General features: G+C 48.1%; 1 protein-coding gene across 1 annotated transcript in view; it reads left to right on the forward strand.

Moving 5' to 3' along the window:
- The window catches only part of TSPAN14 (tetraspanin 14), a 53,066-nt gene that overhangs the window by 19,659 nt on the left and 6,105 nt on the right, over positions 1–27,302 (forward strand). The window contains exons 2-5 of the mRNA XM_065922723.1: positions 6,221–6,318; positions 21,927–21,977; positions 23,695–23,841; positions 25,358–25,528. Of these exons, the coding sequence (XP_065778795.1) occupies positions 6,238–6,318; positions 21,927–21,977; positions 23,695–23,841; positions 25,358–25,528 (450 nt within the window). The 5' untranslated portion in view covers positions 6,221–6,237. The remainder of the gene's footprint in view (positions 1–6,220; positions 6,319–21,926; positions 21,978–23,694; positions 23,842–25,357; positions 25,529–27,302) is intronic.

The raw sequence follows: 27,302 nt of genomic DNA on the forward strand, positions 1-27,302 counted from the left end.
ACAAAAAAAAATATTAAAATTTTTAAAGAATAAGGGCAGAGCAAAAATATCAAATCATTAGAATAATTATAAATTTGAAAGAGTTTTCGGGAAAATAGACAAGAAAGATGAAGAAGAGATGGATAATAGAGCAGAAGATGTAAGGTGTTTAAAGAATCAGCTCAGGTTCCCTTATCCATTAATAGGAGTTGCAGAGAAAAATGCAAGTGGGAAAATCAACCAGAAAAAAATTTCCTATAAGGATACAGGTTTCCATATCAGATGGACTCATCAAATGTTGAGCTGAGTATGGCCAGTACCCTGACCAGTTAAAGCATTAAAAATGTTAGTGTGCTGGGAAGAAAGGGATGGTCCTACAAGTTTACAGAGAGAAACAGCTAGGTTAATACAAAATCAGGAATCTGAGTGGTTTCAGACTTCGCAATACCCTGGAATGTAGAAGAATGTAAATGTAGAAGAATGGAATGTAGAAGAATGTAAAGGCACTGCCTTTAGTGTTCTCAGTGGAAATGACTCCCAACCTAGAATTCTATACACAGCCAAACGTTTATTCACAAATGAAGGTAAAATAAAGATGTTTTCAGACATACAGGGTCTGAAAATTTTTCCTTTTGCCTTGAAGATTTCTTCCACAAAGGTGAGCAAAGACTGACTCTTTCATAGGCTGTATCCCAAATGAGGCCAAGGGATTTCTGGGCACCAGTCCAGATTAAAGTAGCTCAGAAGGTTCCAGGAGAAATTTCTTCTGGAAGAAGAACTAGAAATAGAACATCTGATGTGAGTGAACTTATTGAGAGGAGATTTGGACAACTGACAATTGAATTGAATTTGGGATTGAATATTAATAAATTCATAAAAAATTAAACAGAAAAAATGAGAATTATTAACTCTAGAGAGCAAAAAGTTGTCTAGGAAAAGTAATCGTGGCTTACATGGCTCGCTGTGATGACTCACGTGGTCCTAATAATGTAGACTCTGAAAATTAGTGTCGCCATGGGTGTGATTGGAGTGGAGATATGGGAAACGAGTGTGAGGGGAGTGGTTTGGGACAGGTGGCATGTACAGGAGTAGAGTTACATTTTCGTCTTCCGGGGCAGGAAGTGGAGAGGTAACACCTAACAATGAAAAACCAGGGAATAGTAATACAATCATGGCGTGTACTGAATTTTCTAAGACATTTGGAATGTTTACATCAAGACCAGCCAGAAGTTAAGGGAGGCCCTGGAAAGGGACTGGGACCTTGGGGCCAAGGATCTGTTTTTGTTTGTTTGTTTTTTTCTCAACACAGAATTTACAATCATTGATTCTTGCAGGGATATGTTCAGGAATAATTTTGAAAAAAATGAAAATAGCAAATCTAGAACATGTGGCCTGTGATAAGGGCAAGTATTGTTTCACAGAGCTCAGATGTGCATGGGAGTATGTGTGCACTGGATTGATTGTTCACTGTGCTTCTTGTGTGTACCAAGTTGCTTCAGCTGTGTTTGACTCTCTGCGACCCTGTGGACTGTAGCCCGCCAGGCTCCTCCGTCCATGGGACTCTCCAGGCAAGAATACTGAAGAGCTTCTTACTGTGGGGCATCGTAAAAAATTTGAAAGCCATTGTCATTGGCTTCTCATTGCCAGTTCTCTTTGTACACTTCTGAATTGTCTTAAGTATTTTACAGTTCAGCATGTACTACCTTTTTCATTAAATAAAGCAGAGAGATGGAGGAGGAAACAATCTTACAAATTAATATAATCCCAAAGTAGACGAGCCCTATTTACAGTGATTGCAGAGGTCATCACACTTGTGGGGTCAGCATCCTCCACCAGCAGTGGCCACAGTTTACATTTTAGGACAAAGCTGGTCATGGTAAGTGCCACAATAGAAGCCTTTTTAGAAAATCACTTGTAAGCCTACCAACCCACAAAGCCATTTTCATGGTTTTAGCTTCCATTTTGACCTTTAACCGCATGCTTACAAATTGTTTCATAATTGCAAGCTAGGATATTTAGATTTTAAATGTTTAACTCATATTCTTTTTCTTCTTTTGGTTTCTTTCCTTGAGGCAAACTCTGAGTCATGAGTTTATTGGATTAATGGTAGGACTTCCCTCTCTCTCTCTTTTTTTTTTAATTTGAATGTTTGTAACTGTATTGCTTACCAAAGGGTAGTAACAGCTTATTCCACTCCCAGCAAGGTATGAATGCAACAGCCTCACCATGGGATTGCCAACAATAGTGGTGGTGATTTTGCTAAAATGTGTAAAACACTATCAGTGAGTTGTCTTTAATTTCATTTCCAGTGACTGAATAGTTTTCCATCCAGGAATTGTTTTAGTCTTCAGTTTAGTATAATGCCCATATCCTTTGTCCTTTGGTCTAAAATCAGAGTCTTTTGTTAAGTATGAATTTCTATGTGTTGGACATAGTATTTACCCTTTGTGATAATCACTACAGCTGCAGATAATTTATCACTTAATTTTATGTTACTTTTAATTGTTATATGGGAATTTAGAAGCATATCTGTTTTATATTGATGATTTTGTACCTCGGTTAGCTTAAATGTGGATACCCTGTTCTTGCGTGTGTGTGTGTGTGTGTGTGTGTGTGTTTACTATTTAGATTGACTTTAGTGTATTATTCAATTCCTCTCAGATTGCTAACCAGCTGTCTTAACACTTAAATAATTCTGACTTTCCCCCTTGTTTTAAGAAGTTGATGTCTGGACAAACACAGTGCTTCCTACTTGCCATGTAAATGCTTTATTCTGTTATAATAACTTTTGGAGTTGAGACAGTTTGAGGACTTGGAATTAAATAATTGTTTTCTCTGCAGAAAACACAGCATAGCTTTTGGAGAGTTTTCAGTTGTGGTGGTCATTAGTAGCTGTGAAAATTTATTTACCTTCTGTTAAGAAGCAGAATTTTTCATCTGTGTATGTATTTTAGGGTAAATGCTTTTGGTGTTGATTGAATTCATTAGCTGGTAGAGAGCTGAATTTTGCCTTCCTCTGATGTGACTCTGCTCTGGTTAGCAACTATGGTGAGAAGTGAGGGACCATAGTCACTCTGGAGTCACTTTGGCTGACTTCTGGGTCGGATCTGGTTCTAGTTTCAGCACCACCATCCTTGTCACCTTCTGGGGTTCTTTGAAATGTGGGTAACACCTCAGGCTGGTGGGGGGGCAGTCATCAGTCTTTTCTCCCTCCTTGAAGTTCTGAAGCTGCCAAGCCAGACCTCAGATGCTCATTGCCTTCATTCTGCCCCAAACCCGAGGCTTTGTGTTGGAGGATGTGGCCTAGGCTGGGGTCCAAACAAATCTCACTGTTACCTCCTTCTATTTAAATTCAGAACTTGCCTATGTGGGGACCTGGATCTTCTGGCTGAAGCTTAAGACCTGCTTCTCTACCCACCCTGGTCCCAGGACAGAGCTGGTGGGTCAAGAGCAAGAGGCAGCTTTTCCTTGCTGCTCCTTTGATGAAGTGTGGTGTAGGACCCCTCTCCCCACCTCCTGGTCAGTTGAGTGCCTTCTCTTCCCCTGTGATGGAATAAACAAGTGGGTGAAGAAAGACTAAACGGCACTGTTTCCCTTCAACAGTTTCCTCTTCTGTGGGTTGGAATGGGGAAATAAGTGTCATTAAAACACCCTACCCTAAGACCTCATAAGGTTATTTTGGTCCAACAAAAACGGTGCAATGTTCAAGCAAGTGTTCTGGGGGTGAGTGGCAGGCATGTAAGGGGACATATCTGAGTGTGATACATCATCTCATGGACGATTAGGGTGTTAATTTCTGATCATTTCCTAGCATGAACCTGGCTAGTATAGTTCTGAGTGTTTAAGTTACCATGGAGTGAAGGCTTGGGGTTTATATCACAGTTGTTGAGATTCTTTGGGTTTGAACCCTGACATTTATAAAGGCAGAGTTATTTCCTGGTTGAGTCTTTGTGGGGTGAGACCCTGGGAGCCCAGTGGAAGAGGGGGGAACAGATGGTGAGAAAACCAGCCCCCTGCAGAGAACCCACACTCAGAGTACTGGCTTCCTGCAGCCTGCCTGTCAAGGAGCTCCCTCTGGCCATTCCATGTTCTCCCCATGTACCTGGCCGGAGCAGAAGGAGATCAGGGATCTCCACGTGGAGAGTCCGTGTGTCACCTCAGGGTCAACATTTTTCAGAGGCCCTGGGCTAGGGGGCAGGGATGAGGTCTGCCATGCTATGGAAAGCATACAGGCCAGTGCTAATTAGCTGGTGTCTTTGTGGAGCCAAGGTCCAGGAGAAAGAAGGGAGCCTGGCTTTGTTTACTGCTTCAGAGCTTGGAGGAGAGTTCCTTACTATGGTTAGGTTAAATGACTCCAAGGAGCACCCTTTAGGATTCCTGAACTTCAGGGTATTGTGCCTGAGCAGCCCTCCCGAGTCTCTGGGGACCTTAGGGATTGGCCCCATTTTCGCTGAGGCCCTGAGAGGCAGACACTTGCTCAGGGTCAGGTCATTGGCCGAAGGAAGGACTCTGCCCAAGAGTTCCTGTTCATCTCCTTGCAGCCATCCTGTGTGACCCAGGCTGTTCAGGTCCTCTGTGTCCTCGGGTTCAGTATCTTCCCTTGGTATGTTACGCATGTGTTCACATGCATTCCGGGAGGGGAGTGTTGTAGAAATGCTGCTCTGCTGGTGGGACGGGGAGGTGGGGATGGGCTGCTGGGTCACTGCCCCCTCCCTGGCTGGTTTCAGGCCAGGCAGGTTGGGTACTCCCAGCTGGGCCTTGGCCATACTCCCGTCCGTCTGGGAGGGAGGGGGCCAGTCGGCAGTGGGGGCCAGTCTCTGCCTGTTGGTTGGGTCTGCTCTGTGGGAAGGATGGTGGAGCAGTCAGAGTACCCGTTTCCAGAGGGATGTGGTTTCATGTGCCTGCCTGGCAGCACTTTCTCAGAACATTACAGACCAGAGGTCAGGCCGCCAAGGCTGCCTCAGCAGGAAGGGATTCTGTGGTGGCTGCTCCGTGGCAAGGCGCAGAAGCTGGTCTCTTACTGGCAGCCGTGGGTGGGGGTGTCTCCCCACTGCTAGAGTAGCCTTGTTTGTTTTTGCCCTAGGCCCTGGGTTACCTCTTGTTCCTCTCCTCACCCTGGGAAGTAGGGTGAGTTCCGGGGCTAGGCGTGAGCATTTCCAGTGAGCCTCAGATCCTACCCCAAGGGTCAGTTTGAGGCCCCTTCCCCACCATTCAGCCACTATTGGGAGCAGCGGATAGTGGAGGAGTTAAGGGTCCCCCTCGGTTGCCGTTGTGTTTTATGAACACAGTGCAGGTGGACCAGGCCCTCGGAGTTCACTCCTTTTGAGTGCACCCTCCTTTGTAGGCTTAGGACACAGATAAAGGAGAGTGGCCCCACCCTTCACCCTGTGCAGTTCAATGTTCTATAATTAAGCTTTACTGTAGCCCAGGGAGGCCAAAACAGTGGTCCTGGAGGGTGGGAGGTTAGGCAGGGGAAGGGGGAGTGGGGTGAAGACTGGCTGCTGTGGGTTCACAAGATCTCTCCATCCAGGCCAGGGTGCTCCGCCTTCCTCACCTCTTGAGGGCTGAGCTTGAGAGGTTGTCTCAGAAAATATTAGATGAACAAATGTGACTTCTCCTGACTGGCCACTGTTAGGTCATGCCCAGACTTGCTCTTTCATCTCTTCTTCCCAAACTCAACTCTGACTAGTCGAGCCCTCATTTCTTTGTTTGGTTCCCTCAACTCCTGGTTGCTTAGCCCCAGGTAGTGGTGGGTGGGAAGAACGTGGATTGTGGGGACCACTGTCTCCACCCCCATGTTGCCTTGGTTGGGGTCCTGAACCCTGTGCTTTTTGCCTTGCTGTTGGGGAAGCCACATGACCTTTCTGAACGCCTGTTTCACTGTTGTGAAGTGGGGGAATAAATACCCAGTGAAGAGGGAATGACCTAAATGTTTGGGAAGGTTCCCAGCAGAAGTCCACAAGACACTTTTTAACAAATTGCCATTCTCCATTCTTTCAAAATTTTCCTCTTATTCTTTTGGCTGTTTATGGAAAGTTGACTTCACTGATTTTTGTCTAACCTATAGCTGGCATTGATATTAAACCTATGTCTGGACTACTGAAAAAACACAGGGGGCAATTTGGGAATTTCTGGAGTCTGATTCTGTATCTTGCCTTTGCTCATTCCTTGGGGAGCAGATTTTGGGAAGATGGTTTGAAAAATTGAACCTGCCATCTCATCACTCTTCCTCTCTCCACAGATCCTGCTTCTCAGAAGATGCACTATTATAGATATTCTAACGCCGAGGTCAGCTGCTGGTACAAGTACCTCCTTTTCAGCTACAACATCGTCTTCTGGGTGAGTGGCTGAGAGCAGCCATGTTCCCTGTCCTTAATTAGTTAACTGTAAGAAGTAAACTTCTTCTTTGAGTTTACCTGGCCCCTCCATGAAGTGGCAATCAGGGCCCTACCCTCATGAAGCCAGTAACAAGTAAATTATAAAATAGACCATAAAGTGCTGTGATGGGGAAGGCCAAGGTGATTAAAGACCAGATCAAGGTGCCTTTCTTCAGCCTTGGGGGTTCAGGAAGGCTTGGAACTCTGACCCGGATGTGTGTCAGTTTCCCTCCACCCACACTCCAGGAATGCCCCAATGAGACATCAGCTGTAAGGTCCTTTGTGCACACTGGACTGTGGGCCAGGCCCTGTCCTGGTTTCTAGAGATAAGGGTGGACAAGGGTAGTAAAGCCCTGCCCTTGTGATGTTGGTGTTCAACTGGAAGAGGTATTAGCTTAAGAGCCTCAGAGCAGGGAAGGAGAAGCCACTTGGCCAGGGTGCTTGGGAAGGACAGTCAGAAGAGACGGATTGTGGGCAGAGACCTGAATACTAATGAATACACAGCTATGTGGGGTCTTGGGAAGAAAGCACTAGGTAGGGAGAGCAACATGTGCAAAGGTCCTGAGGCAGGAATGAGTTTGGCATGTGCAAGAAACAAAAGGAATGCCATGTGGCTGGATCTGAGTGAGTACAGGGCAGAGGGGACAGAGGTTTGGACATGGGCACAAAGAAGCCAGGTCATGTAGGACTCAATGGTTCCCAGTAAGTAGCTGGAATTACCTTCTGCTCCTTTTAATAATGCTTAGTAGGTTATAAATTGGATGGTGTCATCTGATTTTGGAAAGATTCTGAAGAGTGAAGGGGTGGGTGGTGGTCCCAAGTTCTGAGATGAAATTTGGGGCAGAAGAGTTAAAATGATCCCCTAGGCAGACACATGGAGTTGTCAGTTTCCTGGAAATGAAAGTCTTGGCCACCATCTGAGGAAAGGGTGACCAGATTATTGAAGGAGAGGAGGAGTCTAAATATGAAGGTGAGGATGCTAGAGGTGGGACTGAGGAGGAGAGTCCACTCCAAAGTTGGCTGTGAGTGAGTGGCCTGAGATCAAAGGAAGACCAGGAGATTTTTGTGTCATGGAAGTCTCGAGAGGAAGCCCTTCATGTAGACAGGAGTGGGGTGAGAACAGAATATTGACATTGACTTTGACAAGGTGGAGGTTGTGACCTTGACCAGATCTGCCCGGGAGTGGAAACCCACCTGGAGTTGGCCCAGGAGCTAATGGGACATGAGAGAGTGGAGACCAGTGACTCATGACAGTTCTTTCAAGGACTCTTGCCTTAATGAAAAGTAGAGAAATTGGATACTAGCTGGAGATGGTCAAGGGGTTAAGAGAGATATCAGAGCATGTTGGTGGGATTGGTTCAGAGAGAGGCAGGCATTGATTTTGTACAGGAGAACAAGACAACATGACCATATACAGAGACGTTTTAAAACCTCCCTTTAATATACGCACTCTTTCTGGTGTCTGGGTCTGCAGCTAGTGTTGGGGGGGACCAGATGGAGAAGGAGGGATGAGATGAGTGGTCATCATGCCACATTTGCCTTTACTGAGGATTTTGACATTTCCTATTTGGACTGGAACGCTTGACAATAAGGCAGACTTACCACAACTTCTCAGCCTTTCGCCCTTGTTTTCCCAGCATCATCTCCTGATGATTTATGCCAAATTTTGGGCTGGGGTGGGGGGGGTGGGGTTCTGTCCTGGAGAAACAGGGTGGGATTCAGTGACTTGGCTGTTTACCCCAGGACTTTTCTGGTCCCAGACAACCTTTTGTTAGCAACCACCTCATTGCCCCTGTAGTAGAGCAGTGCTGAACATTTGAGGTGGTTCCTGTGGACCCCTCCTAATGGGAGGGCTGTGGCTGCCCTCCCTGAGATGTGTGACGTCCGGACCTGCATCGCTACCTGTAGTCTGGAGTAGAGCCTTCTGGCCCCACCTGGAGTCCCCACCTGCCGGCCAGATGCACAGTTCAGGGTCACCTGGTTTAGACAGGTGGTTTGACCTTTTCGGCCTTGTCCACCCAGCTGTTGTACCCATTAGTCAGCTGGCCAGCTGTGCTTGTTGGCCTTACATCTCGACCTCTGACTCTCATCCTGATTTTTGCATCTGGAGTGAAACTCTCCTGCAGCCACTGTGGCTTAGGGCCTGGGAATCTCCGTTTCTTCAGAGCCTCATCAGAACAGATTCTTTGCCGTTGGGAAGTTTTACTAACCTACCCACTATAATACATTGGTAGCAGCAAATTCAAATTGCAGAGTTCGTAAAGTCCAGAATTGTAGCAGGTCAGTTTGGTTATTGAAGGGGGCTGCAGTGTTATCAGAGTTTTGCAGAATTGGCAATGTGTGTGGTCGAGAGCTAATCATTTTTCAGTTGGTGTCCACTGGGGCAGAATGGGTTGGAACAAAAAGGAACAGTCAGGAAAACAAGGACTGAGAGCTTGGTTGGGAAAATGAAAGGGGGAGGCTGCCTGGCCCCTCCCTGATGAGTTCTAGGCAAAGATTTGCTGTCTTCTGTGCAGGGTTTGGAAATGTGGAGTGAGGTCTGAGAACTGGGGTGTAGAGCCCTTCGAGAAGTACATGGTACATGGGGGGCTCCTGTGTGCCAGTCTGGACTCCCACCTAAGCTAATTTCCTTATGAATTGCTCTCACCTGCCTGCTGCCTGCTTCACAAGGTTGCTGAAAATGTGTAAAATGGTATGCCTTCTCAGAGGAGTTTTCTTTTTTAAATGGAGAAAATGCAAAAATAAAACCATATAATGAAACATTCCCCAACCCCATCCCACCACCACCACCATGCTCCCATCAACTGGCTTCAAAAGTTACCAACTCAGCCGATCTTGTTTAATTTATATCTTCTTCCACCTTGGATTATTTTGCCGGATCGTTTTGCAGAGAGTTTTTGTTTGATTTTGATGAATTAACACTGAGCAGTGGAGCAGGATGATAGCCTGAATGGTGGACTTGGGCTCAGTAGGTGGGTTTGAATATGAAGAAGCAACTTGTTGATTCTTTGACCAGTTCTAGGTGCTGGTACAAGCAGAGGTTTTATTTAGCAGGTTGCCCCATCCAGAATTATTTTCATAGTAACATTCTTTATAGTAAATACCTATAGTACTCTTCTTTAAGTTGTCTCTTTCCAACTTCAGGACCAAGATTTTTCCGTGGAAAAATCTTACTGGAGGCAAGAAACATGGATGCCCCAGTATTTGTGTCTGTTCTGAATTGCATGTTTTACTAGGTGAGCATGGAGCTGGGCTTCATGGGGTTTTCATCACAGGGATGTCAGGTAAATGCTGCCAATACAGCATTTTAAGGATACTAACATTTTTTACCCTTCTTTTGGTTTTTTAAATTTATAATCATTCCTTGGTTGTGTTAGACCTGTTCCTAGGGTAGAATCTCACTTTGACATAGGGACATGCAAATCAAAACCACAATGAGATACCACTTCTCACCCCTTAGAATGTGAATTATTAAAAACAAGAACATAACAAATGTTGGCGAGGATGCAGAGTGATTGGAATCCCTATGCACCATTGGTGAGAATGGTGCAGCTGCTGTGGAGAAAAAGTATGATGGTTCCTCCGGAAGTGAAAAAACTTACGATATGATGCAGCCATTCTCCTTCTGGGCATATATCAAGAAGAATTGAAAGCAGGATTTTGAAGAGGTGTTTGAGCACCCTTGTTTATAGTAGCATTATTCACAATAGCTAAGAGGCAGAAGCCACCCTGGTGTCTACCGAAGGATGAATGGATAAGCAAAATGTAGTCTATGCATGCCATGGAGTGTTCAGTTTCAGTTCAGTTCAGTCACACAGTCGTCTTTGACTCTTTGCGACCCCGTGGACTGCAGCACGCCAGGCCTCCCTGTCCATCGCCAGCTCCTGGAGTTTACTCAAACTCGTGTCCAGTATATTGGCGATACCATCCAACCATCTCGTCCATGGAATATTACTCAGCCTTAAAAAATGAGGGAGATTCCTACATGTACTCCCACATGGGTGAACCTTGAGACATTATGCCGAGTGAAATGAGCCAGACACAAAAGGACAAACACTCTATGATTCCACTAATATGAGGTACATAGAGTAGTCAGAGATAGAAAGTAGAATGGTGGCAACTAGGAACTGGGGGAAGAGAGAGTGGGAAGTTATTGTTGAATGGGGACAGTGTCACTTTTACAAGATGGAAAGATATCTGTGGATGGAGGTGATGGTTTGACAATTCTGTGAATGTACTTAATGCCACTGAGTAGTCTTACTTAAAAATGGTTAAGATGGTTAGTTTTATATTATGTGTACTTCACTACAATTAAGTTTCCTTTTTAAAAATGTATTTATTTATTTTTGTCTGGGCCGGGTCTTCATTGCTGCATGGGCTTTTCTTTGGTTACAGCAAGCGGGGGCTGTTCTTGGTTGCGGAGAGCAGACCCCTCATTGCGGTGGCCTCTCTTGATGAGGAGCACGGTCTCTAGGGCTTCAGTAGTTGGGGCATGTGGGCTCAGTAGCTGCTCACAGGCTCCATATTTGTGGCACACGGGCTTACTTGCTCTGTGGCATGTGGGATCCTCCCGGACCAGAGACCGAACCCATGTCTCCTGCATTGGCAATCAGATTCTTTACCACTGAGCCACCAGGGAAGCCTCACTATGATTAAAATTCTTGAAATATCTCACTTTGACTTGCAGAGGAAGGGAAACTGAGAGAGGCATACAGCCTTTGTCTTTGTCCATTCTCACCCCACCCGATTCCGGAGAGGATTTGGGCTTCCCTGGTTTTACTGAGTGTATCCTCAATGAGGGATGATTCCGATGATGCCAGCAACTCCAGGACTACTTACTAGCACAAACACTGAGTTTAATCTAAAAAGGTTCTGATGAAGCCCTTGCCTGGATCTGTTTCAGAGATGGATTGAAAGTGTAGAACTGAGGCCCCTTGTAGGCACAGACGATCAGCCTGTGTTTCACAGAGAGCCCTCTGCCTGGGGCCTTCTCAGTGACATGAGCCACAGCTTCCTTGCTTGTAAAATGCAGGAATTCGCCTCTGAGCCTCCTGTGCAGCCTGTTTCTGGGTGAGAAACATGGACATTTGTGTTCTGTGACCAGCATGGCTTGAGGCCCCTTCCTTCAAAGTAACGGATTCCTCCCATGAGTAGGGTAAGCATGTAATTTGTGGTCCAAGTCGGGAAACTTTTAAGAATGAAAGAGAGGTTATTAAGAATTTTGCCGAAACAACAGATGTGCCCCAGGCCTGCCCCAGGCAAAACAGGACAGTCCCTAATCTTAACCCTGCCCCAGAGAGGCAAGGCCAGTCTAATGTGGAAGGACCTAACAGCAGCTCCCTGCCCTCGCTCCTGTTTTTGGCATCTCTGTGGGTGGACGGTCTCTTTGTCTGACCCTACAATGGGCTGTTGACTCTGGATCATTCTAACCACTAGAGAATTGCCCTTATTTGAGCTGAACTCTGTCCACGTGATATTGGACCCCAAGGCCTGATCCCCATGCAGGTGGTTTCTCTGCTTCCATTTCTTCGTTGTTTAATGCAATCAGAATGGAAAAATCTAGTGTTTTAATAATGTTTGTAGAGTATTTTGCTTTCACTGCTGAGAAGTAGTACCTTTTCCTCTTCCAGTTTTATATACCGAACTTTTGTATTTGCTTGGAAATTCTAGGGAACTACACAAGGCATCCCAGCTTTACTGTGTTCCCTTCTACAGGCTCCATTTTCCTGTCTACGGTCACTCACAGTTTCACTTGGTGAAAGTATCTTTGTCATCTTGCAGTCTGCATTTTCGTACTAGCATCACTTAGGATAGAACATTCCAGGTTGTCAAACACACTCCCTGATCATATTTTTGAAAATTCCCTTATTGGACATTTAGGTTGTTTCCAATTTTTCTACTATCCTAGATAACGATGCAGTGATTAGCTTTTGTAACACAGATTCTTGCCTTTGGGGAAAGGACGAGAAATTATTTGCTGGGATAGGTTCCCAGGAGTGAGATTAAATGGATCAGAAGGTGTATCCATTGTTTTGAGTGGCCTGACACATTTATATAGTCATATTCACCAGAAGGACTGCCCCAGTTCATAGGAAATAGATCGCCTTATCTTTTGGTGCACACGGGTATGTGTTTGTGTGTGTATTTTTCCATATTTTGGCTTGCCAAGACAGAGGGCAAGGATTGCTTAATTATAGACTCCACTTCAACTGGGAGTGGCTGATCCTTGCAGGCCCTCAGCTCCTGATCTCACTGGTTCAGGCGCATCTGAGGCTGGGACCACCAGGAGGAATTTGCAAGGATGGGCAGTATGTGTACTGTGATTATTGCCTGGGACATGTGATTATTACACGCTCACAGGGTGGTGTCAAGTCTGAGTAACTGATGGTGTGTGTAACTCTGCTTCCACCAAATAGTCAGCATGGCCCAGTCTGACGGGGTGATTTGTCATCTGTGGGGGAGTGTGCTACTCCCACCTTGTTTATGCCTTTCCCCTCCCAGAAATGTGTTTTTAAAAAATCACCTCTATTGAGGTGTAAATAGAATAACGTATACCCATTTCAGATGTTCAGTTCACTGAGTTGGCAGCTGTATACTCCGAATAATCACCATCACCACAATAAAGATATCAAAGATTTCCGTCACTCCTGAAATGGTCCTTGTGCTTTTCTGTAGTCATTCTCTCCCCACCCCGCCTTTAGGAACTATTGATCTGCCTCCTGTCACTATAAATTAAATTTCACCCTCGGATTTGGCTTCCTTTAATTTAGGGGATGTTTCTCTGTTTTTTGTTTTTTTAATTTCATGAATTTCTTTAAAAAAGTTAAAAAATTTTTTAATTTAAAAATTGTGGTAAAACCTATGTAACAAAACTTAGAATTATAACTATTTTTAAGTGCTCAGTTCAGTGGTATTAAGTGCATTCATGTTGCACTTCATCTATCACCACCATCCATCTCCAGCCTGTTGCATGGATTTCTTTTTTAAATTATTTTCTCTCTTCTATGTGTTTTGGGATTATGCTGTTCTTATTCTGTCTTCTTGAGGTAGAAGATTAGGTCATTGATTTTAGATCTTTCTTCTTTCCTATAGTGTAAGTACCTCATTGTATTGTGTTTCCCAGACACAGAAGTTTTAACAAATTAAAGGTTTTCTGGCAACCCTGAGTCGAGCAAGTCTGTCAGCACCATTTTTCCCAGTAGCAATGGCTCAGTTCATGTTTCTCACATTTTGGTAATCTTGGAATATTTCAGACTTTTTAATTATTGTATTTGTTATAGGGATCTGTGATTAATCACTATTGTAAAAAAGATTATGAGTTGCTGAAGGCTCAGATGATGGTTAGCATGTTATAGCAGTAACTTATTTTTAAATTAAGATATGTACATTTTTTTCTTAGTCATAATGCTATTGCATGCTTATTAGACTACAGTATAGTATAAAGATAATCTTTATATGCACTGGGAAACCAAACAATTTAGTGTGATTTGTCTTATTGTGGTGGTCTGGAACTGAATCCAAATATGTCCAAGGTATGCCTGTGTTTGATGATGCTCCATGTTTTTTTGTATCCCACACATTTTGAGATGTTTTCATTTCATTTGGTTAAATGTCTTGTAAATGTATACTGTTTATACCACGTGTCTTTTCTTTCCCTTCCTGGCTTACTGCAGGAGTTTCTCTTTTTTACTGGGTTCCAGCAATTTTATCATGATGTGTGCTGGTGTGTTTTTTTGTGTTCTGTTTGAAGTTCATTGTGCATTTTGGATTTGTGGGTTTATATTTTTCATCAAATTTGGGATGACTTTAATTATTATTTCTTTTAATATACACCCCATCCCCCCTTGAATTCCTTGTTGTCCCACAGGTCACTGAGATGCTGCTCGTTTTTTTTTTTTTACCCCCTCCATCATTTAATTTAGATGGTTCCTATTGCTTTCTCTTTGAGTTCACTCATCTTCTGTAGTGTCTAACTGGAAGTTAAACCCATTTAGTGAATTTTTCATTTCTAATGTTGGTTTTTCTGTTTCTAATAGTTCCATTTGAGTCTTATTTTCTATTTCTCTCTTTGCTTGTTTTCCTGTAAATCTGAGCATATTTACAGTATCAGTTTTAAAGTCTTTGCTGATTCCATCTCTCTCATTCCTGTCTTCTTTCCAGTTACTAATTTTGTTTTTCCTTTTTATAGGTCATGTTTTTGTTTTACCTCTTGCTTATCTGGTAACTTTTGTTTGGATGCTAGATACAGTTTTTCTGCCCGAGTATTCTTTCTGTCTTGGTCAGCTTGGGCTGCCATTACCACATGCCATCGCTTTTGTTGCCTGAACAATCAAAATGTATTTTCTCCCATTTCTGGAGGCTGGAAGTTTGAAATCAGGGTGCCAGCATGGTCAGGTTCTGGTGAGGGCTGTCTTCCTGGCTTGCACGTGGCTGCCTTTCTGCTGTGTTCTCACATGGCAGAGAGAGAGAGAGAGAGAAAACACAAGCTCCAGTCTCTCTTCCTCTAATCATGGAGGCTCCACCCTCATGACCTCATGTAACCACTCTTAACCTCCCAAATACCATCACATTGGGGCTGTGGCTTCAAGATGTGAATTTTGGAGCAACATAACTTTCAATCCATATCAAGTCTTTTCAGTTTGCATCTTTTGTCTGAAATTCATTCTTGCTGTGGTACATGGCTGTAGATCGTTGATTCTCATTGTTGTGGGATTTTCCATTGTGGGAACATATTATTTGAGTTACTTGTAGTTTTAGGCTATTAAGACCTGTTGAAGTAATACAGAAACATACCAGGGTTGGCAACCCGAATTATAGGATGTCCTGGGGTTCACGTGGCTGAGCTGAAGGAAATCCTGTCTAGGTTCATATGGTTTCGGTATGATAGTTTAGTGCAGGACGTGGCTGACTATGACTTGCACGCCAAACCTGGCTCTCTGCCCGTTTTTGCACATACGCCTTTTTTTGGAACAAGCCCTGCCCATTTGTTTGGGTATTATCTGTGGTTGCTTTCCTGCTAAGACAGCAGAATTGAGTAACTGAAACAGAGACCTTCCACCCGGCAAAGCTGAAAATACTTCCTATTTGGCTTACGGAACTGCCGACCCTCAGCTTAGTATCTTGTTTTCTACTCACTGTTAATCATCCAACTGTGCCAGCAATGGCAGGGACTGGGGTGCGGGTGAGGCAGGTTTGGGGGTTCCTTCTCGCTGTCGCCTGGGGCTGCTGCCTGTAACCTTCGTCTGTCTTCCTTTCTTTCAAAGGCTGACCAGAGTCAGATCCCTGGGCGGGGCGTTGTGCGTGAGCCCCCTGTTATCTGGGAGTACAGAGTGTCTGTGGAAGCTGCCCCAGAGCCCTGAGGGATGTCCTTCCCCATCCTGGAGGGGCCCTTCGCAGGGGTTCACAGGCTCTGCGGGAAGGGCACACATGCTTCTGGTTTTCAGAACCGCCCTTCCGGCAGGAGGAAAGGCTGGTGTGTGATAACTGTGTGACCCAGGGCGAGGCACTGACCCGCCCCGGGCCTGTTTCCCTCTGAGATGAGGAAGCTGGGCTCCAGCGTCCCTTCCGGCCCCCAGAACTTCCAGACTCCCACCCAGAAGTGGCTGAGTTTAAGCTTTTTTTTTTTTTTTTTTTTTTTAAAGAAGCAGACCTTTTATGCTTCAGAGTGGAGCAGTCTGAAAGGGCAAGGCCTCCTCATCTTGACCTCAGTGCACTGGCTGTCAGGGCCAGGTTGGGTCTAGGGTCTGTGCCATCTCTGGCATCCTTTCACATGACCACAAGCCTCTCTGGTGTTCCCTGGACTTGCCAGGCCAGGATTTCCAGTTCTGGAGAGTGAGTGCCAGGACCATTGGGTTTCCACCAGGCATGATTTATGGTGGTGGAGCTTAGGCAGCAGGAGAAGCAGAGGTCTTTGGAGATCATTGGTCTCCTCTGAAGTCGAAGAGAGTGATGGTTTTCTTAAATCCACAAGGTGAGTTAGGAACAGAGCTGAAAGTTTTATTATAGCTTTTTCTACTCCTGCCCTGTTTTCTTTCCATCATCCTTTCCCCACTTCACTTGAAAAGTGCCTCTAGGAGGCACCTATTTCCTTTAACTCTACTCTTGTCTTCAGAAGCCCGGTAAAACAGATGCTTCTGACCTTGTGTCAGGACAAAGCTGTGAGTCATTGGAGGGTGGGGCACAGTGTCTTCAATCCAGCAAATGCTGATATGGCCTCAAAGGTCCCCCAGAACTCTGCTGTGCCTCCAAGGCAAGGCAGGGCTCGCTCAGTGCCCCAGAGACCCTCCTTTGACCCAGGAGGGGTCACCTTCATTTTGCAAAGGAAAACAGGTTCAGAGAAATTTCTGGACTCATACAAGTCCTGTCACAAGGAACTTGTGGGCTGGAGCCGGAATCAGGACCAACTGACCCATGCTGTTTGTTCAGCACTGCCCAGAACTCCTTTGGGTTCCAGTGCTTCTTCCTGGGTTTCCTTCTGGTTCTTTTCGGAGGCTCTCTCAGGTGGCCCAAGGGAGCCTGCCTCAGCTAAAGGAATCTACAAGAGTCAGGGGCCAGCAGGCCAGCAACCTGAAAGCATTTCACGGCTGCTGGTGGTTTGTCTTGATCCTGTGGAGGAAAGGCTCTGGGGTCTGCAGGAATTGCCTGAGCACTTTCACACTGAAATGAAATCTTGCAAGAGACCAGGGCCACTAAATTGTGGGTGATGAGGGGCTACTTTCAGCCTGCTTGGTGTTGGAATCCTCCTCCGGTCTGGCGGAACCTAACCAGGTGTCTACAATTCCATCATGTCTGGAACCTGCTGGGTAAAGGCTTGCTCACTTTAGCAAGTTGACTCCATGTGGGCTTCCAGAACAAAGCAGGGCTGGACCAGCCCAGAATGCCCCAGAGGAAACCTCTCGCCTTCTTACACAGGGGTCCTTTGCCTCAGGTCACTCCTGAATCTTCACAGTGACCCCCACAGGGGCCCTGACTGGACACAGAGTGATCCTCCATTGACTTTACTGTTGCACAGCCTAGCAGCCCCTTCTGCAGCCTCCCACGCCACCGGGCACTGTGACTGCCCCTTGTGGTGGAGGGCGTATGCTGGTGCCCACTATTTCGCGGCCGCCCTCTGCAGTGAGATAACATGATGTCAGGACAGTCAGAGACACGCAGGTTTGTTTCTTGACTTCTCCACCAGCTCGCTGTGTGAGTTTAGGCAATAACCAAGTCATCCTACATCTGAACTTTGCCATTTGAAAAACGGGGGTAACAGTACCAGTGTTGTGGGGTATGGAGGGCCTCTTTAGGTGTACTGTGTTTAACGTAGCACCAGTTACCCAGGAGAGGGTGGTGCTACTTGCCCTGGTGACCACCACGGCGTGCGAACCTGATGGTCCAAGGCCGGCCTCTGTGGGCTTGGCGGGAGTTGGATTCCCTTCTTTGAGAAGGAATTTAATCAGGTCATAGATGAGAAACAAAGGAGGTTACTCTGAGGCTGGAAGGCACTCCCAGATGGTTGGCAGCCAAGAGGACAGCCCAACTACACAGACCATCTGTCCCGGGGAGGGGGGTGGGGGGCAGGGAAGGGGCTCCACAGGGAGCCATGCCAAGCTGGCCAGAGTCCTGGCTCATTCAAGAGGTTGCTGTGTGAGCTCCCAGACAGGTCACTTCCCCTGTCTGGTCCTCCTTCAGTCTTCTTTTCTCTAAAACAATGTTGGTCCTTGAAGTTCCTGCCTTGGGCCAGTGTTCATTGAACCCATGATCTGGCATGTGACACCCCCCCACCCCACCCCCCACCTCAGTTCCTGTCTTTCTGCTGCAAGTTAACTTTAGTTCTTCCTTTGAAACAGAATGGAGAAAAAACACCGAGCTCTTATTCTTGGAGCCCCATTGTTTTGAGAGAAGGAGAACTGGGCTGTGGTGGTGCGGAGCTGGTGTCTCAAGCTGACTGTGTTCAGCGAGAGGGTTGCAGGGGGCCGACCTCCCTCATCATCCCATGTGGTACCTGGTGGTGGGTGGGCTGTCCTGGAAAGTGATCAGGCAACCCTAAACAAAATAGAAAACATCTCTGCCCTCAGAGGGCAGAGGAGGAGACACAGTAGACAGCTCACGTGGTCTAGGATGAGTACCATGAAGATCTAGCAGGGAGGGAGGTCAGGACTGACGCGTGCGGAGACAGTCTGCACAGGATGGCAAAGGGAGGTGTGTTTGAGGAGGTGAAATTTGGAGAGACCTGAGTGGAGTGAGGGAGGAAGCCAGGAAGGGATGTGGAGGAGGAACATTCTAGGCTAAGGGATCGAGTCAAAGTTCTGAGGCAGGGATGAGGTAGGTGAGTTCAAGAAACAGTCACAATGGTGGGGAAGGATGTCTGTAGGATTCAGCAGAGATGGCAGGGACTGGGGGTGGGTGGCTGGGTGGGTGGGACTGGGGCCGGGGAGCTGGATTGGAGATAATGTTGGAGATGCAGGCTACAGCCTGGCTACCCAGGCCCTTGTGAGCCACAGCAAGGAGTTTGAATTCTATTCTAAGTGTAAAAGGAAGTCATTGGAGCATTTTGAGGAGGTGGGTGATCTGATATATGTTATTAAAGGATTGTTCTAGTTGCTCAGGACCTGTGGGGAGACAGTGGGGAGGCCCCTGCAGGGGTGATGGCATGGACAGGTGGGAGCAGAGAGGGTTCTCTATGTTTGAAGGTAGGACTAATAGCAGGTCCTAGTAGGTTGAATGTGGAGTTGAAGGATAGAGCAGTCAAACCTGAGGTCTAGGTTTTCTGTCTTTAGAGTAGATGGTCAGTGGTGCCATTTAGTGAGAACGGGAGAGTTGGGAGGGGCTGCTGGGGAGTTGGGAGACCACAACTCCCTTTGGGGACGTGTGAAGATTGAAATGTTGCTGGTTGTATTCAGAGGACAGGTCAAATAGACATTGGGGTGTTTGACTCGGGATCAGCTGTGGCTGAAGGTTGGGGTTTGTGCGTCAACTGTGTGAGTTATGACATCATCCAGAGGGTTAGGGGAGGCCAGGGGTCAGGACTAAGCAGTGAGGTTCTCCAGCATTTAGAGGGCTCTGAAAGAGGAGGGTAAGCCCTCAAAAGAGACTGAGGCGGAGTGACAGGGAGAGTGGAAGACAACCATGTGTGTATCCTTCATGTCCCCAAAGCTGGGTGCCTCAGTGGAGGAGGGAATGACTACTGTGGTGGATGAGGGTGGATAACTAAGGCAAAAGACTTGACCTCCCAGCTTGGAAAGAGGGAAGTGAGTCATCAGAGACTGTGAGGAATGGTGGGGAGGGATGTCTATAGGATTCAGCAGAGAGCAACTGGTCACCTTCCAGCTTGCTTACCACACAGTGTCAGACACTCAGGAATGGAAGGTCATGCACCCCATCAAGGAAAATGAAGCCCTTTATCAGCTGGCTAATCCAATGGGAGGACTGAAAAGTGGGGGATCGGTGTGATGTGGTGGAAAGAATCTCATGTCAGCTCCATGGCACCCAAGTTCCAGCAGCAGAGGGATCTTTGACCGCGTGGTGCAGTGCTGTCTCCAGTGCTTGAGATGGTACCTAGCATTTGCTCAATGTCCATTGAATGAATGAGTGAGTAAATGAATGAACTAAACTGAGACTTGGGATCTGGGTCTTCTCCCTCACTGCTTACTGAATTGTTACTGACCTGAACTTGGGTTCACTTGCCCAACTTGCAGCAAAGCCAGTTACTTGACACAAGGTTATGGTGAAGGGAAGTACAAGGTTTATTGTGGAATGCCCAGCAAGGAGAATGGGCAACTCGTGCTCAAAAGACCCCAACTCCCCGAAGACTTTCAGACAAGTGTTTTTAAAGGCAGATGTTAGTAGTGAGGGCCACAGGGTATGTGGTTAGCTTGTGGACTTTCTTCTGATTGGTTAGTATTGAGGTAACAGGTAATGTTTCAGGAATCTAAATCGTCAGCCTTCTGGTTCCAACCAGCCTGGGGTCTACACTTCTTGTGGTCAGTATGTAATCGCCCTCCTCCACAGGGTCGGGGTTTTATTTCTACAGAACAACTTAAAGATAGTGGCAAATTGTTATCTAAATCCCTTCCGGAGGAATCTGGAGTCCTGTGACTCCTGTGTCATTACTCTAATCATTAACTGCTTGAGTCTGCTCTTTGGAACAGGCAGGAGGAGGGGAGGCCAGCAAGAAGCAGGGGCCACGGAGGGGCTTGTTCCCCGCAAGGTCCCTCAGGGTTCTGCTCCGTTTCAGTCTCCCCTTTCCTTTGATATTCCTTAATCTTAAGGAGAACAGGGGCGGACAAGAAAGGGAATGAAGCTGTGGATAGAGAGATTAATCATCAACTTGTCAGGGAACTTGGTTTCAGGGGGACTTGGGTTCCGAGTTCTCGCCTTGGCCTTCTCAGCCCCTGTGGTACTTAGTCAACTTGGGGGGCCGGGGGCGGGCGGATCAGGTCTTGGCAGGACTTTTTCACTTGAAGTCCACAGGCTGCTGTGGGAACCTGCAATAAGGAGTCTATGAACCCTCTGAAATTCCCTCCAAAATACGGGGCATGTGCACATTTTCTGAAAGTGGCCTGTGATCCAGAGGAGACTGGGAACTCCCGGGCTTTCTCTGAAGGCCTTTCTTCCAAGTCCCGCCTCCTAGGGCTTGCAGTGGGCAGGAAGGTCCTGAAGCTGGAGAACACACTTGGGAAACTCGCAGTCACAGAGAACCTTGCCCTGTTGTTTATCACCAGGTCCTGATAAATGGCAGCGAAATGCCAGCAGAATATTAGGCAGTTAAGCAGAACAACAGGGGGCCGCTTAATTTCTAAGGCCAGGAGGTGTTTGCTCTGGAAAAACCCTCCCTGGTGTAGGAAGCTGTGGGGTGTACATGGGGGGGTCTCTTTTTGTCATGGGGTATGTAGGGCACCTTGGCGCCAGTGGGCTCCTGTGGATAAGAGGCCAGGGTTGGGGGACACGGTTCTGGGGTTAGCACATGGCTCAGTGCAGCCCTCTTAATTCAGTAACATAACCCAGCGTTCCCTGAGCACAGGTGTGTCCCGCCATGTGGAGTGTATGTACGGTAGGGGAGGAAGCTCAGCCTGGCAGCTGCTTGTCTGTGCTTGGAGTCTCTCTGCAGGGCTGGAGACCCAAGGAGGGTGGCAGTCCTGTGCAGAGCCTTACCTGCACTGGGAACCCTTGAAGGTATCACAAGGGATGATGTCCTCTTACACACCAGACAGTGCATTAAAGTGAGTAGGGGGTTTGTGGAAGGGGAAAGAAGCAGGGTGTGGCAGAAGCAAAGTCTCTCCTGGTCAGACACTGTTCCGAGATCTTTGTCTCTGCTCTCCCAAGCATGGGGCCAGCTGGGGTTAAAGAACTTTGTCCCAGCAGTCAGGGAAAACAGGTGTGAGTTACCTGAAGAGCCTCACTGTCCCACCATTCTGCTGGAGTCCCTGTCATCTGCAGGGACCAAGGGGCCGCCTTGCTCTGCCCAGCATGGACATGAGCCAGGAACCCCGTCTGACACCAGCAGTCTGGCCCCTCCTCTGAGAAGCATGTTCATGGAGCTGGTTTCTGACCTGACTTTCTCTCTCTCTTTCCCTTGCCCCTGCTCAGTTGGCTGGCGTTGTCTTCCTCGGAGTTGGACTATGGGCGTGGAGCGAGAAGGTAGGTGTGACTGTCACTGGAACCCTGAGCAGTAGTCCACCAGGTTCATTCAGCTTTAATTGTCCCTTCCTCCAAACTCCTCCCTAAAGAGCCCCTCCTGTGCAGGGCAATGATTTGTGGTCATTAACCTTTACAGAGCTGGTTCTTGGAAGTTACTTAACTTGTGATGAAAACTCCTGGCTAGCCTGGCTTCCCTGTGCAGGGTCGCTGCTAGAGGCCAAGGCTGGGCCAGTTGGGATTTTGAGCCCCATGAGCATGGAGAGCCGTCTCTTCTGTTTCCAGAAGCCCTGAGTCATCCCGGGGCGTGTCCACGGCTGTGTCCAGGGCAGGCCTGGGGCTACCTTCTGGAGTGGACTCGAACTGTGCCTCTGGAGCCGGCAGCTCCCTGAACACAGAGGTGATTCCTGGAGCTCTCGTTCTTGCCCGCGGATAGGACCCCTGAGTCAGGGAGTTAGGCTCCGGGTTGTGCCCCTGGGCGCCCTGTGCTGCAGGGGCACATCTTGAGCACCCCTGAGCCTCATCGCCCAGCCTGTGGAGGACAGGGGGGGACAAGGGGCATTTGGGACTCTAAGGAGGGGACTAGAACGGATGTGAGCGGAGTGGGCCTTGGTGCACCTTTTGCACTGTGAGTCGGTGGGGATTGGGGAGGTGGAGAGGCCAGGCAGGGAACAGTGAGAGCTAAAGCTTTCTCTTAAGCCTAACGCCCAGGGGCCTCTGTTCCTTCAGTGGAGCCTCTCTTTGCTTCCAGAGGAAGGAGGCAGGAGCTCTCAGGTCTGTGGGCTTTGTCGCCATGGCCTTGGGAACTGGATAAGGTCTACCTTTAGGTTTGGGTCCCTTTAAGTGCTTGCAGTGCAGTGTCCCTTTGCCCTAGTGACCGAGAAGCTGGTGCAAACCATGACTCATAGCGCCACCGTGTGACCAGACGGAGCAGCAGCATCTCAGCCAATCAGACCCGGAGCCTAGGCCTGGCGACCCTGGCTGCCCGGGTCCCGCTGGGTGTCTGGCCTGGCTGCTGTTTGCTTCTTCCTCCGCTGAATCCTGTAGAGCTGCTCTGTCCATTCCGATTGCCATTAGCCAGATGTGACTGATTATATCTAAATTAATTAAAATGACACACAAATTAAAATTCACTTCTTCAGTTCCACTAGGCCTCATTTAAAGTGCTCAATAACAGTACGTGTGGCCAGTGGCTGCCATTTTGAACAGCGCAGATATATATAGGACATCTGCATCATCACAAAAAGTCAGTGGACAGTGCTGTCTTCATCTGTCCTTGGTGCATGTGCTGTTTGCAAGCCTGTTCATGTTGACGCTGTTTTCATCTCAAGATAATGGCGTTCTCCATGAATAGCATGCAGAGTCAGCCGCCAGATGACCAAAGGCCAGGGCCTTTGGGTGCCTTGACCACAGGGTCCCCCAGGGCCCCTTTTCACCCCATCACTATCCTACAGGCTACAAAAGAAGCATGGGGTCTGCCTGTGAGGAACTGACAGCCTAGATGTGGGAGCAGGAGGGCAACTGGGAGCTGAGGGAGGCAAAGATCTGCTGGGCCTCTAAGAGGGCAGCTGGGCAGGGGCCATGCTCTGGCCTGGCATTTAATGAGAAGATTGAGCCCCAGAAGGCATGTCCCTGTCCTCATTTAGTTGCAGATCAGTCCCCCCAGGGCACCCTCGACTCTTCAAGGCTGATGTTACCCTGCTTTCTCTGCCTCTTTCAGGGGGTGCTCTCCGACCTCACCAAAGTGACCCGGATGCATGGAATTGACCCAGTGGTGCTGGTGCTGATGGTGGGCGTGGTGATGTTCACCCTGGGCTTCGCTGGCTGTGTGGGGGCCCTGCGGGAGAACATCTGCCTGCTCAACTTTGTGAGTGGCCCGGACGTGGGGGTGGGAGGAAGTATGGTGGGGGAGCTAGGGCTGTGGGCTCTGTAGGACAGGCTTAGCCCTTACCTGCTGGAGTGGGTGGGGCGAGGTAGCCACTCTTAAAAGCCTGCCCCAGGATCCAGCAGTGGGGGGAGGAGGCAGCCCTCTGTACCCTGCTGCCCACTGAAAAAGGTAAGGTTTCGGGAGACAATCAGATGAAGTAGGTCCTCAGCGGGGGAGAAGTTGAGCCCCTCTGGTTTTCAGCTCCTAGTGGGCAGAGTCACCTGTGCCTCCCTCACCTTTAATCTCCCCCCTGCAGTTCCAGTTGTTTGTTTGCTGATCACCTTTGCCCTTCCTGGTTAAGATCAGAAGATGTCTATAATGTTAGGAAATCTTTTGCCTCCTCCAGGGGGTACGAATCTGTTGGATATACAGTGCAGAATCCTTGATTTTTTGGCAGAACTTTGAATTACTAAGAGTTAGTTTTATATTTAGATACACATTCATTTTGAAATGCATTCAGCTGAAATTAAATAGCACCTGGTGGGGGAAACACATAATCATGTTTTGCAATAAATTATTTGTTGAATTTATTAGACCAAGCCTTTTTTTCTGGGCTTAATTTTAAAAGGAAAGCACATGGGTTTTTTTTTTTTTTTTTTCCCTGCTTTTCAATTTTGTTTGGTTATCTTGCTTCTCTGTGAATGGAGATTACATTCTGGGGGGCCTTGTGTGTATGTATGTTTGTGTGTGTGTGTGTCTTATTTTGAGATACTGCTGGCTGTGGCATAGATGCTTAGTGTGCGGTGTGGCCCGTGCTAGTGGCTGTGATAACATGAGCTCCGCAGGCCGGAACGCTGCCTTGATCGAGGGGTGTGGACCTGTGGCTGCAGTGGCCTTTACAGAACTCCACCCCCGTGCTGCCTGTGCCGGGCAGATGTTTTACCGCAGTTGACTATTGTATGCACACAGAGTAGGTACTGATAACATTAGCAACTCCAGAGTTGTCAAGAGCCCTGCCAGGGAACTCAGATGGCCTGTGTCTCAGTTATGTGACCTGAGTGAACCTCAGTTTCCTTATCCCTAAAGTAGGAGTGACAGGTTTTTAGCAAGTGCGATGGTTGTAGGTGCGAGGAGAGAGGTCAGATAGGGTGTCTGGGGCACAGTCTCCACGCTAAAGGAGCTGACAGCCTGATAGGCCAGGATAGTCATTCATTCCTGTGGGGTGTTTCCTTGTTGGAGGGGGTGCTCCTTCATAGGAGATAGCTGGCCTATTGTCTTGGAGCTTGCTCGTTCATTCACTCATCTGACTCTAACCAACAATGCAGCGATGTGAGCAGGGATGAGGTGCCCAGGGTACCCAGCCCATCACGTGGGATTCCCCAGCTCCAGCGTGGGTCTCTTGGCTGCCAGGCCGGTGCTCTTAGAGGGAGGCAGAGGTTCTGGGTCAGGTGGGGGTGTGGCCTGGCCGGGAGGCTGAGGTGCGGTGACGCCCGCTCCCTGCGTGTCCCCCCTGCAGTTCTGCAGCACCATCGTCCTCATCTTTTTCCTGGAGCTGGCCGTGGCCGTGCTGGCCTTCCTGTTCCAGGACTGGGTGAGGGACCGGTTCCGGGAGTTCTTCGAGAGCAACATCAGATCCTACCGGGACGACATTGACCTGCAGAACCTCATCGACTCCCTTCAGAAAGCCGTAAGTACCGTGCCCGCCTTCTCCCTAAGACAGCGTAACTGTCCTGGCTTCAGTCTCTGTGCGCGGCTGGGGGCCCAGGCTGGTGGGGAACATGGGACCCTCCCCCCTCAGCTCTGCCCTCGGCACGGAGGCCGGGACGGTGCCACCCCGCCTCTGGACAGGTTAGCTTTGTCCACTCCTGTGTGCTGACGGGCCAGGCTTGCTCTCAGGGTGCTGTCCCCCAGGTGCTTCAGGCAGGCAGTCTCACTTCACTCGTGACCACCCCCACTCCCTCGGGCCTGGACCACGCAGACAGCCACCGTCCCTGGGCCCTGTGGGCGCTGAGGGGCAGAGCTGGGCACATGACTCGCTGTCTGAGGCTATTCCTGTCCCTTTCCTTCCCGGGACCTTTTCCCCTTCCTGTTTGAGAGGACAGAGCCGCCTGGAGCAAACTTCTTCAGACCAAGAGGAATGTAACCTCCCTGGAATATGTCCCTGGAGGTTAGTCTAAGCAATCCCAGGCGGTGACCTTTTCTCCATCTGACCTCCATCCCCGTTGTGTGTGGCTGCACCTGGAGGCTGGGACCGCAGCTGTCCCTCATCCCTTGCCCCTCTTCCCCCGGGAGAAACCCACTCCCCACCATGTCGGCCTCTGCAAGGCTGTTGTTTGATCTCTGCTCTGCCAGAAAGCCTAGCTTCCTCAAAAACTTTTTATAGGGAACCTTTTGGTTCTGAGAAGAAAATAGAGAGCATTAAAAGTAACTGTGATCTGTTCCCCTTATTAACCAGAACTTGTTTATCCCGTGTTTCACGTATCCTGGGCTCGATCCAGCAAAACCCATTTATGTGATCAGAGATCCTTCCTATGTTGTTGGTAGAGACCCGCATCCATCTGTGAAAGTCGTCACCCCACCCTCTCCTGACACCACTGCCTGCTGCGGCTTTTCCTTTTCTATTCAAGACTCTTCAATTCCACATAGCCTGGGGCTTGCTGGTGTCAAGGATGCCGGATCTCTGCACTGGCCTTAAAGACACTGTAGTTTTCGCCACTGCCTTCCTCTCCTTAAAAAAAGAAACCTTTCTTCAGAGGTAGTCAGTAAATGATGGAGCTTTCTTTTTCTCATGGTGATATATTGGATATTCATTAGAGCACCTGGAACCGTGGAGGGTGGTTGGGGGAGAGAGATGGGCTTTTATCTCAGAAATGAAAGTGAAGCAGAAATCCTGGTTGTGGGCTTGTAATTAGGGCTGTAACTATGTCAGCTTTAAGGACAAGTGCAAAAACAACATCTGGTTGGGACATTGCTGATGTCACAAAGCTGCTCTCAGTGCACTTGGTTTTATGAGTTTTTAGACAAAGGGAGGTTTTCTTTGCTTCTTCACCAGATAGAGAGGGGTTGTGGGAAGGGAGGATAGAGATCCTGGGTCAGGGGCAAAGATTGCGTTACCGCTCACCCCAGTTGTAACTCTTTCCTTGGGAGTAGGCGTTCAGCAGCTGTTTTCTGTAGAGACACAAAAGGTGACTGGGGTCAGCTTGGCCTTTTCTTGGGGAGGAAGGCGCACTGACCACGGGAGGTGTTCTCTTGTGGGGTATTAGCGGACCATATAGGAAGGAGAACCAGAAGCCTGCTCTGGGCTGCTTGGGGGGCAGTTGGGGAAGAAGGGGAAGTTCCAGAGCGAGGAGGGAGTGGAGCTGAGGCCAGGGCGCTGCTGAGCCAGCCTGGGGTGTTGGGCCCTGGACACAGTTCCCTTCTTTAGGACTACCAGGGTCATCTCGGTTACGTCTCTGTGATGG

The sequence above is a fragment of the Muntiacus reevesi genome, chromosome 2, assembly GCF_963930625.1.
Source record: "Muntiacus reevesi chromosome 2, mMunRee1.1, whole genome shotgun sequence".
Classification (NCBI taxonomy): domain Eukaryota; kingdom Metazoa; phylum Chordata; class Mammalia; order Artiodactyla; family Cervidae; genus Muntiacus; species Muntiacus reevesi.